This window comes from Perna viridis, chromosome 8 (genome assembly GCF_037379345.1).
Source record: "Perna viridis isolate PV_CMFRI_1.1 ecotype Kerala chromosome 8, ASM3737934v1, whole genome shotgun sequence".
NCBI classification, from domain to species: Eukaryota; Metazoa; Mollusca; class Bivalvia; order Mytilida; family Mytilidae; genus Perna; species Perna viridis.
Window position 1 is genome coordinate 45,828,290 of NC_142452.1, and position 15,867 is coordinate 45,844,156.

The 15,867-nt window shown below is 32.8% G+C and overlaps 2 protein-coding genes and 1 long non-coding RNA gene across 3 annotated transcripts; all 3 read right to left on the minus strand.

Moving 5' to 3' along the window:
* Positions 1-1,436: 1,436 nt before the first annotated feature.
* LOC148610721 (uncharacterized) lies at positions 1,437-11,931 on the minus strand. Its single transcript, XR_015924745.1, has 3 exons — positions 11,823-11,931; positions 2,720-2,817; positions 1,437-2,391 (listed from the first exon to the last, which is right to left on the minus strand). It is a non-coding gene; the product is annotated as an uncharacterized LOC148610721 (long non-coding RNA).
* A 179-nt stretch (positions 11,932-12,110) lies between these two features.
* Positions 12,111-13,739, minus strand: LOC148610722 (uncharacterized). Its single transcript, XM_088595999.1, has one exon. It carries the CDS (start codon positions 12,968-12,970, stop codon positions 12,287-12,289), a length of 684 nt encoding a protein of 227 aa, XP_088452125.1. The 5' UTR covers positions 12,971-13,739; the 3' UTR covers positions 12,111-12,286.
* A 511-nt stretch (positions 13,740-14,250) lies between these two features.
* LOC148610723 (uncharacterized) lies at positions 14,251-15,613 on the minus strand. Its single transcript, XM_088543225.1, has 2 exons — positions 15,337-15,613; positions 14,251-14,987 (listed from the first exon to the last, which is right to left on the minus strand). Exons 1-2 carry the CDS (start codon positions 15,611-15,613, stop codon positions 14,251-14,253), a joined length of 1,014 nt encoding a protein of 337 aa, XP_088399351.1.
* Positions 15,614-15,867: the final 254 nt, after the last annotated feature.

Below are 15,867 nucleotides of genomic sequence, written 5' to 3' on the forward strand. Positions count from 1 at the left end.
AAGTCCCTTAACACACGTCTTAACAAAACAGATTTCATATTCAAAAAGGGGCTTAGTTAATCAGCGTATATCGTTTGAATTAAGGATGGAAGAGTTGAAGCACAAGTCCACGAAAGATGAACTTAATGATTTACTTATCTATTGTACAAAGTAACACGGAAAAAAATTCCTTGAGACGAAGAGAGACAGTGTTTCGCTTGCTGTATAACAAATAGAAATATCAAGAATAATTTACTTTGTATTGAAACTCACTTTCAGATGTTGAAATCTTACCCCACCTTCTGCATGGTACAAATTAAATGTATTTCACGATGAAAGTTCCGCAATATTTTTGATGAGTGTATCATTAATACTTATGGGTCTGTTTGTTGACAAGCAGCAACGAAATAATCAACGGGTCATTGTTTTCCTTTCTTCATTTGTCTACCCCGCACTTGACTTTTTATGAGCAACTCGGTGGGTGTTTCTAGAAAAGCAGAGGACGCTTACCCTACCGGTGCACCTGGTCCATGCTCCCAGTTTTTAAAGGAGTCCGAGTTGCTCATTTGCTTTTGTTACTTTGTATGTATGATTTTAGTTACTTTATGTTCTTTGTCGTGTATGTCTGTTTTCCATGTCTGGTCTTTGTCCCAGGATTACATTCTTTTGATTATCGCTAGAACCTAGGTTCTCTTGATTACTCTTTCACATGATAGGGGTATGTTTAGAAATCAGTATGGAGATTAGGCTTCACATCACAAGAAGCAAAATGCACTTATAAAATGTAGTAATGTTTTTCCGTTTCAGAAACAGTCTTAATTTTTGAAATAAAATGATAACCTTTTACACAGAGCTATGAGGAACAGGGGGTAAATCCAATGCTAACCGATCATTTCATCTTTTAATATAAACTTCCCGTTCTAATACAACAAAAAAAAAAACAACAACAAAAAAAAAAAACAACAACAAAAAAAGCATAGACATGTGTATGATGATTTAAAAGAGGTACATTGTAGCGATCATTGGGTCCCTTATGATATTGATCAGGGAACCAACTTAGGAACCAGATTAAGCAGCTGGCAATAAATATTCATAAATATCGGCGTGGTAATGTTAATATATCATTTCATGTAAACTTTCCGTTCTCGTACAAGCAAGAAACACTCGTAGAACACACATATATGATACTTTAAGAAGTATATTTTTTATCTCGTATGAAGCCAGAACTATTACGCAATGGCGGTAAATAAGGCGAGGATCTGCAACATTTCGTGGCGTATAACTACTTATTTATTGAAATCGTATGCGAATATTAAGTACTAAAATTACGAGTGCAGAAGTCGCTGACAATATTAGCGACTTACAAATGTGTCCTTTTGGGTGTGTGTCACATATTACAGAATTTGCATGATTATTACAAAGACTGATACTTAAATCTTTGCACTTTTTAACCTATTTGACAAGATTTTTTTAAAGCATTCTCCATGATTTTTTCTGAAATTTTCAATATCATAAACAGTTGGTTTTTTTTTTCTAAAACCATCCGGGAAGTGACAAGGCAAAATCTTGTAAACTGGTATTTTAAACATTCTGTGCAAGTCAGTACCTATATTTGAATAAACCACAAAATTCCTTTTCGATGATTTACTGGATAAAAATATTCCAGAAAATATAATAAATCATTTTATGTGATGAGTTGAAGGTCATCTTCTTAAGAAACTGTACTAATACATAAGTAGTTTTATTTCGTTGCTGCTTGTCACTAGAAGTATAGGTTCATTAAAGAATCAAACAGACCCATAATGATACAATCATCAAAAAATATTGCGGAACTTTCATAGTGAAATACATTTAATTTGTACCATGCAGAAGGTGAGGTAAGATTTCAACATCTGAAAGTGAGTTTCAATACAAAGTAAATTATTCTTGATATTTCTATTTGTTATACAGCAAGCGAAACACTGTCTCTCTTCGTCTCAAGGAATTTTTTTCCGTGTTACTTTGTACAATAGATAAGTAAATCATTAAGTTCATCTTTCGTGGACTTGTGCTTCAACTCTTCCATCCTTAATTCAAACGATATACGCTGATTAACTAAGCCCCTTTTTGAATATGAAATCTGTTTTGTTAAGACGTGTGTTAAGGGACTTGTCTGGTTTGAACAGATTTTTGGATTATTCAAGGTTCGGTTAAAAGTGTCTGCTTTGAACAAGTTTTTGGGTTATTCAAGGTTCGGTTAAAAGTGTCTGGTTTGAACAGGTTTTTGGATTATTCAAGGTTCGGTTAAAAGTGTCTGGTTTGAACAGGTTTTTGGTTCGGTTGTCAGGTTTCTCTGTGTAAATTTTGAACATCAGTAATCAGTACATATTTCTACGTTGCATTGAAAGGTCTTTCTATAATCTTTGATTGAATCTAAAAAATAAAATTAGAAATGTGCGTAATGTCAATAGTACAGATACACTAAGTGTTACAATGAAATCATTTATGTATTAAAATATTGAACTAAAGCATCCTTTATGGTATGTTCATCTTCAAATGTAGTGTTCGAACAATTATATGCCACTTTACATTCTATGATTGAAGAAAACAAAGTCAAGTACGGTGAAATCCGGTGAAAACTAATCACATTTTGACTTAGATTTGTATTTAGTTAATATCATATATCATTACCTTTTATAGATAACCTTTATATGTAGGCAATAAATTGAACATACAATACATTAATTGTTATTTATTTTACCTTTCAATCGTGAAATAAAGGCTCCCGACCAATCAAATCAAAGGATAAGAAGTACATAAGACTCTGTAGCACCTGGTAGAAGAAGTGGAATTATCTCCCTTTAGTAAATTTAAAATATATCCATTTTTTAAATTCAAACATTTTTTTATCTGTTTGCTTAAAGAAATCAAAAATAAAATTTATTTTCGTTCACAAAATAAATAAACAAAGTTATATGCATATTTAATTAGTATATGTTGAATAAAGTAAAAAACAATCACACATTGGTTTTATGTTTTACACTATTATACGTATATAGCAACTAAAAGTAATTTCTGGTTAGAGATGCATCTACCACAAAGTATGATACACTATTTGTTCTCTTCGTGTGGATCAGTTGTATTTTGATATATATTAGATGAACGAATTACCGGAAACGCAATATTTTACAGGTGAAAGAATTTTCATGACCATATCATAATATTGGTACGCTCCCAAAGGGAGCGTAAATGGCTGTATTATCAACTGGGTCACGTATACTTATGGGCATGTAAATTCAGGAACTTAAAAACAGTATAATGGCAGCTTCATTTTCGTACACTCCGAAAAATTTCATTGAGAACAGAACCAGTCTCAGTAGCGTTTTTGATTAAGTTCAAAAGAAATCATATTTTTTCCAAGATACGGATTGTCAAATAGTCAACAGAAGGCGCTCCAATATTTAGGACAGTACTATTACCCATAATTCCATGCGATTGCCAAAACGACCCAAAGACATTTCGGACCACGACAATCGAACCAATAACCGTGACTCGCGCAATAAAGTATATATATGGTTGTATTATCAACTTGGTTCTGTATACTTATGTCAAGAAAAAAACATCAATATCCGGTTTTTACCTGCATTTTCAACAGCATAATGGCAGCTTCATTTGCGTATACTTGTATGTGTGCGATTGAGAACCAAACCAGTCTAAAAAATATTTGCTAGTTTCGATAATTAAATACAAATCAAATCATAGCTTTTCCAAAATAGGGTTGGCCTTATAGTCTGCAGTATGGCGCCCAGATATTTACGAAAATTACGTAATCAATATTACCCAAAATTCTCGGGTCATAAATATTGCGAAACGAAAATGAACCACAACGAAACGAAAATAATCGATAAAAGAAAGAATCGAAACGAATCAATTAAATAAAATGAATCAAATCGTTATAAAAACATAATTTAACTGTACAAAATGAAACAGAATGAAGTGAAACTAACTGCAATAAAAGAAATCTTTTAAGACGTCTCGCAAATTAAAGAACCATAATGTTAACCAGGGCCGGACGATTCGACCAAAAGATATTTCGGACCATGACAACCAATAATTCCTTATGAATGCCAGACATTTTGGCCAATAGACATATCAATCCATGACAATTAGCATAATGCATTAGGACAAATATATATCATTACAAAATTTACCATACTTGAAGGTTATGAGTATAATATATCAAACAGAGCATGAGGAATGAACCAGCAATCTTAATCAACATTCGTTTCTTCATCACTTGGCTGATAACCAAAACTGTCCGCACTGTTGGGACCACATTGAAGATAATCATCATTTCTTGTTCTCTTGCACTTACTATGCTTACCACAGGAGGTCATTGGAGTCTGTCTGCTTAGACCTTAACATTATATTGCTGATAGACATTTAATTTTTCATAAAATATTAATTTAAAAAAAATTACTAATTTATTGATCTATTCATCTGCATTATAAATGACATATTTATCAAGCACTTTAATTTGATTATTGCTAGATATTAAAAATCATTTCAAATCAATTCCATCTTCCTTAATGAAGGAATCGGTGCATGATGTCTAGTAAACATGAAATAGGCAGAAAATACCTCTTTTGTCAAGATCGAGTTAATAATTTTCAATCTTTGAACTTTATCCATCAATGTTTACAAAAAATGTATATTGATAATATTCTAAAATTAAAAAAAAAAATAAAAAAAGAGTTTAATTTCAAGATAATGGAAAAGTTATGCATTATAATTTAAATTGCACAGAGAATTACTATTAGAAATTTTTCTAAAGTAAAATGTTAATTTAAATACAAAAGTGTTTGAATATAATCATTATCAATCAATGTACTCTTATGTGTGTGTGTGTGTGTGTGTGTGTGTGTGTGTGTGTGTGTGTGTGTGTGTGTGTGTGTGTGTGTGTGTGTGTGTGTGTGTGTGTGTGTGTTTTCAAGTCATGTGAATATCGTCTATCTGCATGTTGTATATGTTGCCTTGTATAGAGAGGATATATATAGGCCTTGCCAATCCTATTCAATTTATTTATTGAATAAAATATGTTTAAATCATCAACTCAGAGCTGACAAAAATCATCAAACTAAGTTGTTTTTTTATTATAAATGTTACTTCGGGAGCGTTAAAAGGTTTCACCTTCGTCACATTAGTTTATGGTTTATCATTCTAGGAGTCTTTTTTAAAGGACATAGAGATCCAGCTTTGACCAAATATCCTTTTCCTGAATGAATATATGACAACTTTTACTTAAAACTTGAAAGTGAAAATATGCAATACAAATAACATTATTATTGAGTTTTCTTCCACATTTATGATAATGCCCTCACCCAATTATTTGAGTAGGGAGAATAATGCTTATTGGTCCCATCCTTTGCCTGAAGCCTAATAGAGAGACGAACTAGGACCATGGAAACTATCTGAATGAATTTTATTTGGACTTTGGGTCCGATTGGTGTTATGTTCATAAAAAGACTTTTAACAAATATCTTATTTACACGGGCTTTCTTACTATTTAGGGTTCGGCTTAGAAAAGATTCACTGTAGTTGAAAGAAAGCCGCAAAACATGTATTTTACCAATCGTATAAATAATTAAGATTGACCAAAACATTGCAATATGTAAGATGTCGCATAGTTGCTGTAAACGTGAACATAATAATTCTAAAATTTTGAAATGATTCAACATGCTTCAAGAGTAATCAAGAGAACCAAGGTTATAGCAGTAATCAAAGAAATGTAATCCTGGGACAAAGACCAGACATGGAAAACAGACATACACAACAAAGAACATAAAATAACTAAAATCATACATACAAAGTAACAAAAGTAAATGAGCAACTCGGACTCCACTAAAAACTGGGAGCATGGACCAGGTTCACCTTCGGGGTAAACGTCCTCTGCTTTTCTAGAAACACCCGCCAAGTTGCTCATAAAAAGTCAAGTCCGGGGTAGACGAAGGAGGAAAGGAAAACTATGACACGTTGAACAAATCATTTTTCATGGCGCAGATGGATACACCATAACGAGTTCATGATGACGACCATAAAACTTTTGTAGTAATAGCTTCAATCTTATAGCGACATAACCCTGTTCCAGAAGCCTATTTATTAGAATTCTAGCGCGTTACAAAAAGTCTGCGTAGTCTCGGCAAGCTCTGGCATAACGTGTGAGTTGTGATATGAACATTCCATACGCAGATGCTGAAGGGATGTTGCCACAAATGAATGGAAAGTTGACAATATTGAATGAAAAGTCATCACGTTTGTGGTAAAGTTTGGTCAATAGTTTTCCTTTACCATCGATTTCTAAGTGTAGGTCAAAATATGAGGCTGACTTTACATTGTCTGTAGTATCCTTTATCTCAAGTTCTTTGGGGTAGATGCGATGTATCAAATCCCCCAAATTAGGATTGTTTAAAGATAATACGTCATCTATATAACAGAAACTGAGATTAAAGGATCTAGCCAAACGATATTCTTTCTTTCTGATCAGATCAGCTATAAAGTCAGCCTCATAAGAGTGAAGGAATATGTCAGCAAGTAGAAGAGCACAATTGATTCCCATTGGAATGCCGACCGTTTGTTGAAAAACGCGTCCACCACACTGGACAAATATGTTGTCGATTAAAAATTTCCAGTATTTTTTTAAAATTTTCTTCTGTATATTTGAAAGATGATTTGAATTATTTCTTACTAAGTATGAGGAATCTCTACCAAAACCAGTATATTTGTATCTAGGTGTACCATCTTTTATGGAAAGACAACGATGTATAATGTTTTTAAGTCGGGATTTTAACTAAGTATGTGGAATAGAAGTATACAGTGTTGAAAAATCATAGGTTTTAACACTATTTTAGTCAGATAATAGTCTTGAACTGATTGTCTACAAAAGATCTGTCGAATTTTTCAGGATCCACATTGAAATAATATCACTATGGGAGTAACAAGTGTTGTGGTAGGACTGCAAACCATCTTTGACATCTGTGAGTATAGAAGTTAAATGTTTAGAAAGAGGTTTGGTGGTACATTTTGCAGATCCAGCTATATAACGTTCTTTGTGTGGATTCTTGTGGAGTTTAGGAATCCAGTACATAGACGGAAAATCACAGTTATCGTCCCTGAAAGAGAGACCAAAAGAGGATAGCACAGATTTATGGTTTTCCACAATTCCTTCTTTCTTCAAGCACTTTTTCAAAAAAGACTTTTGTGTTGTACTGCTATCACTTCCATCTTGTTATTTTTTTGTTGTTGTTGTTTGTTTGGTGACCTTTCATGTATTTAAAAACCTAGGTTTAAATAATTATGTTGATCTCAATATTGTCAAATGGAAAAAAGTTGACTACTAGAATGAAAGCGGCTTCGATATTTATTCCGATATTTCAAACACAAATATAATGTGGGCCATGGATTATTTACAGTGACGTATCTCACCATTTGAAATGGCAACAGCCTCAATGGAAACGTTGATAAAATAATTTTACATGTGTTTTTTTAAGATATGGAACTAGTTCATGGATGTGGAAGAGGACCTAGGTATTGTACAGCTGACTTGACTTTGTGAAAGCTATTTCAAAGGGAACGACTAGGGCGAGAGCACATTAACAAGCCACACTATCTGCACATTTTCACAAAACATAGAAACAGCCATCCCTAGAGATATCGTTCTCTTATATATCCTGTTAAATAAAAAAAAACATATATTTGCAATACATTTATCATTGTTTCATAATTATAGCAAAGGGAATAGATATAATGAAACGCAATAAATGTACCATTGTATAAATTTTATAAAAATAGTGAATACTTACAGAAATTAGCAAAGTTCTTCAGTAAGTGTAAACACACCTTTAAGTAAGCTCTGAAAGACCCCGACAACAACAAAAAATAAAACCCACAATATAAGAGAGATGGCACTTTTTTAAAATAAACTAAAAAGTCAAATAACGACGCGAAGACAAATTCATGACCAACATTGTCGAATCATGAAACACGCTCCATTTATCTTTTTTTTCGCGAATTATTTGGTTCTATATGCAAATGGCTACATTTAAACAGGAACGTTATACAACCTACTACTATCAAGCAGACCACAATACTAATATTTATAATGCTAACCATATAAAAGTTTTGGAGGTTTACAATACCATTACGTTTCATACCATCGTAAAACTGTAATGATATAAAGTATGTTTTAATTCAAACATTATTTGGTTGTATGTTGTCGTTAATTTTTTCTGTCTTTCATTTACATGTAATTACAAATACATCAACTGAAAAAAGTATGATTATCGTGTTTTTATACTAAGTTATGTAGAAGACGGCGACACTGGTAGTTTTTTTCTGTATCATAAAATGTCTTCAATGACAATCACCTTGTTACACTCAGTAAAACATAAACAGTGAACGGCAAAAACATTCAATTTAAGTATTTAATTTAAAGACCAGGCAGGGAGTAATTAATCATATCTCCAGATGATCGTTGAAACTATTATAATGCATTTGTTACGTCTTTAAAACAACTTTTACTGTGTTCATTTCCTTGAGTCTGCTATATATTATGGGATATGTTTTGACTGGTTTTACAATAAAAGTGTTGGCGGGAAATTTGTCCCGTACTTTTCTGTAGTAGAACACAACCAAATTTAAGTGTTCAGTTTAAACAATATTTTATTTAGTATAAAGCTGAAATGGATTGGGCAGCAGGCTAAGCCTATAAAGCCCTCTCCATGATACAAGGTACAAAATTACAATTATCAATATAACACAACAGTTGATATATGAATTATAAATCAATAGACATGTGGCAGCAGGCCATGGCCATTTTGGACAATGGATTTTAGAGTAACATATATAAACACAAGTAGTGCATAGACTATAAATAATTTGAATTATTACTGATTATTTGTCACTATATGAAATGACCTATTGCTAATGCCTTTTATTACATAGAAACTGTAAATTTTAATTTCTGAATTAAAGTAGCTAGGATAATTACATAGGCCAACAACAGTTATCTTCATCAGTATATTAATGGTGTTAATATTGTGAGAGAGAGAACAAAACAAAAGAAAGAAGAAAGGAAGTTTCAAGTGAAATGAAAAGGACCAAATACAAGAGAGGGAAAAATATAAATATTACAGACACTAGAAATGTAAATAATAAGCTATTTGATATGAATTGAAAATGAAAATAAAAAGAACAAAGATGTAAAGTATATACAAATAGTAGACATAGTTGATGTTTTGAGGTTTACAATATCATTTAACTAGATAAAATAGTGTCAAACAAATCTATTTGAATCTCTACTATACTGATGAACTTGTTTAATAATAAACATGTTGTTCTCATAATTCAAGTTTGGGTCACCAAATAACAGGAGATCAAGATCAACATCTACATCCACGTGTGACAGATTTTCAAAAAGAATGTTTCTAATATCAATATATGCTGGGCAGTCAAAGAAGTAATGAAAATTATCCTCACATGGACTTGAGCAGAATGGACAAGAGGGATCATCTACTAAGAAATCATGAAAACAAGTGGAATTTTTAATCACTGGCTTCATTTCTCAACTGACAAAGCATGATATTGAATTTCCTTATTCCATAGTCAAAGTGCTTTGGTGGAGTATTGTGTTTATATTTTTATTAAGTTTCACTTTGAATGAACTTACAGTTGGTGAATTCTTACTTTCATTATCAAGTTCATTCCATTATCTAATAGAAGCAGGCAAAAAACTATTATAATAAGATGATGTCCTGCATTGAGGCAGAATAAAGTTTTGACCTTCCTGTCGCAAGGCATAATTATATTGCCTTGAATAATATGAAGCGACCATTTCTTGCATGTAGTCAGGTGTAAGACCATTTATTATCTTGCAAAATGTTGTAAGTTTATGTTTTTGCAACTTCCAATTTGCATGGTTTTGGATATTTAAGCCAAAATGAAAATGATGGTCAACTTGCTCAATTTCTTCTCCACCTTGACCAAAGTGAATAACGGGGAAGTTTATATTTCTTCGTGAAAAAGTCATGCTCTCAGTTTTCGACAGGTTAAAATTCACAGCCCTATTATTTGCCCTTGAATTAACATGCCCGAGATCATTTGTCAAAAATTAAGTAACATAATTAACCTTATTAACAATTATTGCAAATAGTGAGGTATCATCAGCGAAAAGTCGAATGAGATTGCTTATATCATCAACAGTACTATTTACGTATATCAAGAATAAGAAGGGTCCGAGTACTGAACCTTGTGGTACACCTGCTGAGATACCCTGTGTACTAGAGGCAAACCCATCAAGAACAACCTTTTGACATCTATCATTCAAAGAGGCAGCAATCTATTGACAAGATAATGATGAATACCTTAAGACTTAAGCTTATGTATTAAGCCTCTGTGTCAAACCTTATCAAAGGATGTAGATCTATCGCAGAAAATAAATCTGACATCTTTGCCCTGGTCAAGGTTGGAAATAATAATATTATAAATCTCAAGGAGCTGATTTACAGTACTATCACCAGGTTGAAACCCTGACTGATATTTAATAAGTAAGTTATTAAACTTCATGTATTTGAAAAGGTGCTTAAATAGTACCTTCTCCATAATCTTTGAAACAATACTAGTAAGAGAAGTGGGTCGGTAGTTTAAAGTATCATGAGATCTACCTTTACTCTTATAAATAGGCGTAACATGAGAAATTTCCACGCGTGAGGTACCCGTTTCAAACGAAGAGAGTAGTTAAAAAGTTTTGTGAGGGATTTAAATAACCCCAATTTAACCTCTTTCAATACTCGAGGTGAAATACCATCAGGACCAGCTGGTTTGTTTTGGTCTAAAATCTTCAATTGGTCAAGAACTTCATTTTCATTATGATAAATTCCTCCATCATAACTGGAGGATCTGGTATATCACCAGGTAACTCAGGTTCATTATCAATCATTGATATATTACAAAAATGAGTATTCAGTACCTCAGCCTTGTCAGTCGGATGAAGCAGTATTTGACCATCAGATTTTCAATGGGGAGTTGGTTGATGAATCTTTGACAATTTAGAGACTGATTTTAAAATTCGCCAGTATCAGTAAGTTCACTAGTTAATCTATATTGTTCTTTTGATTTTCTAACCATGTCTGTTACTTCATTTCTCAATTCCCATATATTTTGCCAATGAATAGGGTTTTCAGAGGATTTAGCTTTGCAGTGGATTCTATTCCTCTGTCTCATCTTCCTACGTATAGCATTTTTCATGAAAAATTGTGACCTCTTTGGTGGAAATAAATCTGTTCACATTGTGGGTATAAGCATTGACAAAATTATAATACATATCATCAATGTTATTGCAATTATCAAACTCTTCATCCCAATCAATATGGTTTAACTGTTCTAATTGTTCGTTTATATGGCAGTTGTTTAAAATTTATATCAGCCACAATAACAGAATGGGAACTACAAAACGGACTTCTACTTCTACTTCTATAGATTTAACCATACTTCTGTTGTTTACGGTCAATTCTAGCAGGTTTTTGAAAACCATCTAGTTTAATATTATCATCAGGAATAGTGTCAATGAGATTCGGTAATAGCAATAATATCATGGTCGACAGCTTCAATCAAGTCAATCTTAGGTAGGAGACTACAAACATTGTTATGAACAATGGATATATTTTTTAAGTGGATGGAAGATGGTGGTCATGGATTTGGTTGTATCCCTTGTCTTACAAGTAGATAACCAATAATATATAATACAAAGTCATTAGTGTTATAGTGATGATAAAGTATGGTTGAATGACACACTCTTAGTGAACACTTACCAGTAAACTTTACTCTAAGACTAATCATAACTATCAAAACTGAAAAATTTAGACATTGCTGAAAGTGACCATATAAACCGGATTATAAACAATACAAAATAATATGATCTATAACCTAATTGACAATAAACGTACATCATGCCCACTTGTTGAGTAAACTATTCATTTAAATATATAATAACTAAATAAACATATTTACACAAACAAACAATTGAAATAAATTCATGTATATTGATTGAAGATAACATATATCTTCAAAAATATAGCCATGATTGTGCTGTTATTTTAGATACACATATTTGATAATAGGTTAGATCAATATTGTTTTGTTACTAAATATAGAATAACACGTGTTGAGAAGCACATGGTGTTGTTTACAACTCAGTTCATTCGAAATTGTAATATAAAAACTATGTAGAGTTAATACAGCTGATGAATCAGACTATTTTTTGTCTTTTTGGTTATCAAGAGTCTCCTTCGTCGACATTTGGTTGTACGTTTATATTCAGTGGTGGAGTTTGAACAGATGCCACATTTTGATCATCCGGGGAGTCAACATCGATATTTTGGGTTTCAGGTTCCCTGACTACTTTGGCATACGACTTTGGCTTGACCTCTTCCTCGCGAGTTTTTGCAGGTTTGTTTTTAATTGGCAAAATTGGCTGAAAATGTAACTCATTTGGGCGTGTACACATAATAATTTGATCGTTTTTGTGTTTGATGAAGATCTTGCCATCAAAAGTCCATGTATCTTTTATGTGATCTTTGTTTCTTAGCCATCGAGCGTTATATGCTAGTTCTGATCTTTTCCTTGTGAGATCTTCATACACAAGATAGCTTGTTCCATTTTCCTTGTTGAAATCGTGCATGATCTTTTTGGCACGAAGCAACTTCTGACGGCTCTTATAAGACACAAATCCAGCTATTATTTCACGTTCTTTAGTATTGTCAGTATCAGATCTTGGTGGACCCACTCTATGTGATCTATCAATTTCTTCTGGTTTTAATTCTACTTTTAGAATTTTCTGAGCGAATATTTCATCATCAGTGCTCTCTCTCTCTTTTTTTTCAGGAACGCCTGCAATGCGTATTGATTGGCATTTTCTGTACTGTTCTAGATCATCATTTGTCCATTCAATTCGTAGCATTTTTGTTCAAATTCTTTTAGCTTCTCCGTCATCAATTTGACATTTTCACGTGCGGAGTTAAAATAGAGGATACTTGTTTATCTAGTAATGGAAGAAGATGTCAAACTATTTTGGATTTAATGTAAGGTATTTCACAGAGCGATTCAACGAACTTGTCCATTACACTCTGTTCGCTTAACAAACCAAGTTATTCCGCCTCGTAGCCAGACAGGTACAGACAGATAGATAACCATCTATGGGCCTCAATCAAAAAACATTTGAAGTTCACTTTTATTTGATGAATGCACATAGTGTGTGGTAAAAAGCTGAAAATATACAAAAAAGGGTTTTCCTAAATAATTGTCCAATCAAAATTATCATACATTCAAAATATCAAAGATATTTATCAGAATCAAAATACAGATAACAAATAATACATCACACAATATTTTAAAGAAAAGTGTTATGAAATAAACTTGAATTATCTCCCTTTATGATGCAGGAGTAAGATCAATTTTTCAAAAAGGAAAGTCTCCCCCTCAAAGTATCTCAAAATATCTCAAAACTGGTGAAGGGAATGTGGGATGCATAAATAATTATGATATATCATATTTTACGTCACAATATCATTAATACTGCAAGTGGAATGAAAACAACTCAAAATACCTATCATAAACTATAAAGGCATGGCTTATCTAGGCAAAATGTAAGAAAACAACATGTGTGCCAATTGTGTAAAAAATATCATTAATTTCTCTTTTCCCATCAAAAATATATATGCAACTATAAAATATAAGCATTAAAGATAAAAATAAGACTTGCATAGTGGTCTGTCATGAAAAGATTGACTCCAAAAATCTCGATGGAAAACGCATTGGTTCAATGCTCTGACTTATGTGGTTCACATGTAATCTCAAACCCGGAAACAGGAAATGACTCAAAAATGAAAGTAAAAGTATAATATCCAAAATAGAAATCAAGCGTACCCTAGGGTCATGAAATAGGACATAGGAATAGGTTAATTATAAGAACATGTAAATATATCAAATGTTAGATATAACCAATGAAAATATAACTAAACAATACCTATTGGGACAAGGGAAAAATATCAAAATTGTAATTGAGAACATTACACTCCCCGTCTGATATGAAAATATCACTACTTAAAATTGAATGCAAAGACACAAAGAGACATCCCAAACATATAGTTTACCTAACTATAGTTAATCATAAAAAAAAACAAAAACCATAATACAACAAATGTAAAAAATAAAGTCCATGATTCACAGTTCTCACAAAGTTCACACCTCATTATGGCTTAAAAGAATAGTTTGTGTGATAGGTCTCACATACACACGAGGTTGACCATCTTTTATTGTCCTTAACAAAACTTTTCGAACGTGACTGTCTTTACTTGGAAACACATGCTCGACAATAGCAAGAGGCCAAAAGTTTCTATGTTGTTCATTGTCTTTTAGAATCACAATGTCACCTTCTTTTATATCGATTTGAGTCTGTTGCCACTTCCTTCTAAGTTGTAATGTTTGCAAATATTGTCGTTGCCACCGAGTCCAAAATTGGTCTGCCATAATTTGAACTAGTTTCCACTTTGAAGTATACACATCTCGGATGTTTAGATTGCTAAAGTTTTCAACACATGCATCTGTTTTAGTAGTTAATAGATAATTAGGTGACAAAACATCAGGAAATCTTGCATCAGTTGAAATAGGAATCAACGGACGAGAGTTCATTATGGCTGTTGTCTCTGCCATAAATGTACTTAGAACCTCATGTGCTAGCTTCTTGTGTTTATTTTCATACAAGATTGAATCAATGATGCGACGTGCTATTCCAATGAGTCTTTCCCAGGAGCCTATCATGTGAGACGAATATGGTGTGTTCAACCTCCAAACAGTACCTTGATTGTTGAGAAAGGTCTTAACTTCTTTGTCTTCTACACATATTGTAGGGATACCAAGTTCTTTGGCGCCTCCAACAAAATTTGACCCTCTATCTGAAAAGATTTCTTTCACTGGCTCTAATTGAAATGAAACGTCTCAATGCGTTGATAAAGCATGAGGTGCTCATATCCTCAATGACTTCTATATGAACTGCTCTACTAGAGAGACAACAAAACAAAACAGCCCATCGTTTTGAATTTGAACTGCCACCTCTTGTATGGCGCGTAACTACCTCCCAAGGTCCAAAACAGTCTATTCCAACATAAGTAAAAGGTGGACAAGTTGCCAATCTTGCTTCTGGTAGATCTGACATCTTTTGAATTTTAACTTTGCCTCGAAATCTTTTGCACAAAACACATTTTGAAATTTCTGAATATACTATTCGTTTTGCTCCAATAATCCAAAATCCTTCACTTCTGATTTTACCTTCAGTTAAATGTCGACCTTGATGTCGAATGAGTTCATGACAATGTGAAGCAATAAGTTTGGCTATATAATGTGAACCCGGAACAAGGATAGGGTGTTTCTCTATAACGGAGAGAGTTGAATATTTGAGTCTACCACCTACACAAAGAATTCCATGATCATTGAAGAAGGGGTCAAGCTTAAGTATCGAACTAGATTTGTGAACAGGTCTGTTAAGCTTCAAATTCTCAATTTCCTTTTCATACAATTCATTCTGAACTTGTTTGAGGATGAACATTTCTGTTTGTTTCCTAAAATTTGGATCGTTTTTACTTACAACCACTTTTTGACCATTCCGTTTTGATTTCCATAATTGTATGAACTGTCTCAGATGTGATATTGCGCGTACAAGCGATTTCCATGAAGAAAACTTGCAAAAACGATGACTTCCAATTGCTAAGTTTTGTATACTGACTTTCAACGCAACTACTTCCGGACGGATATCTTTATCCTGATTTGGTTCAATTAAGGGATAGGTTTCTGTTTGTGAAT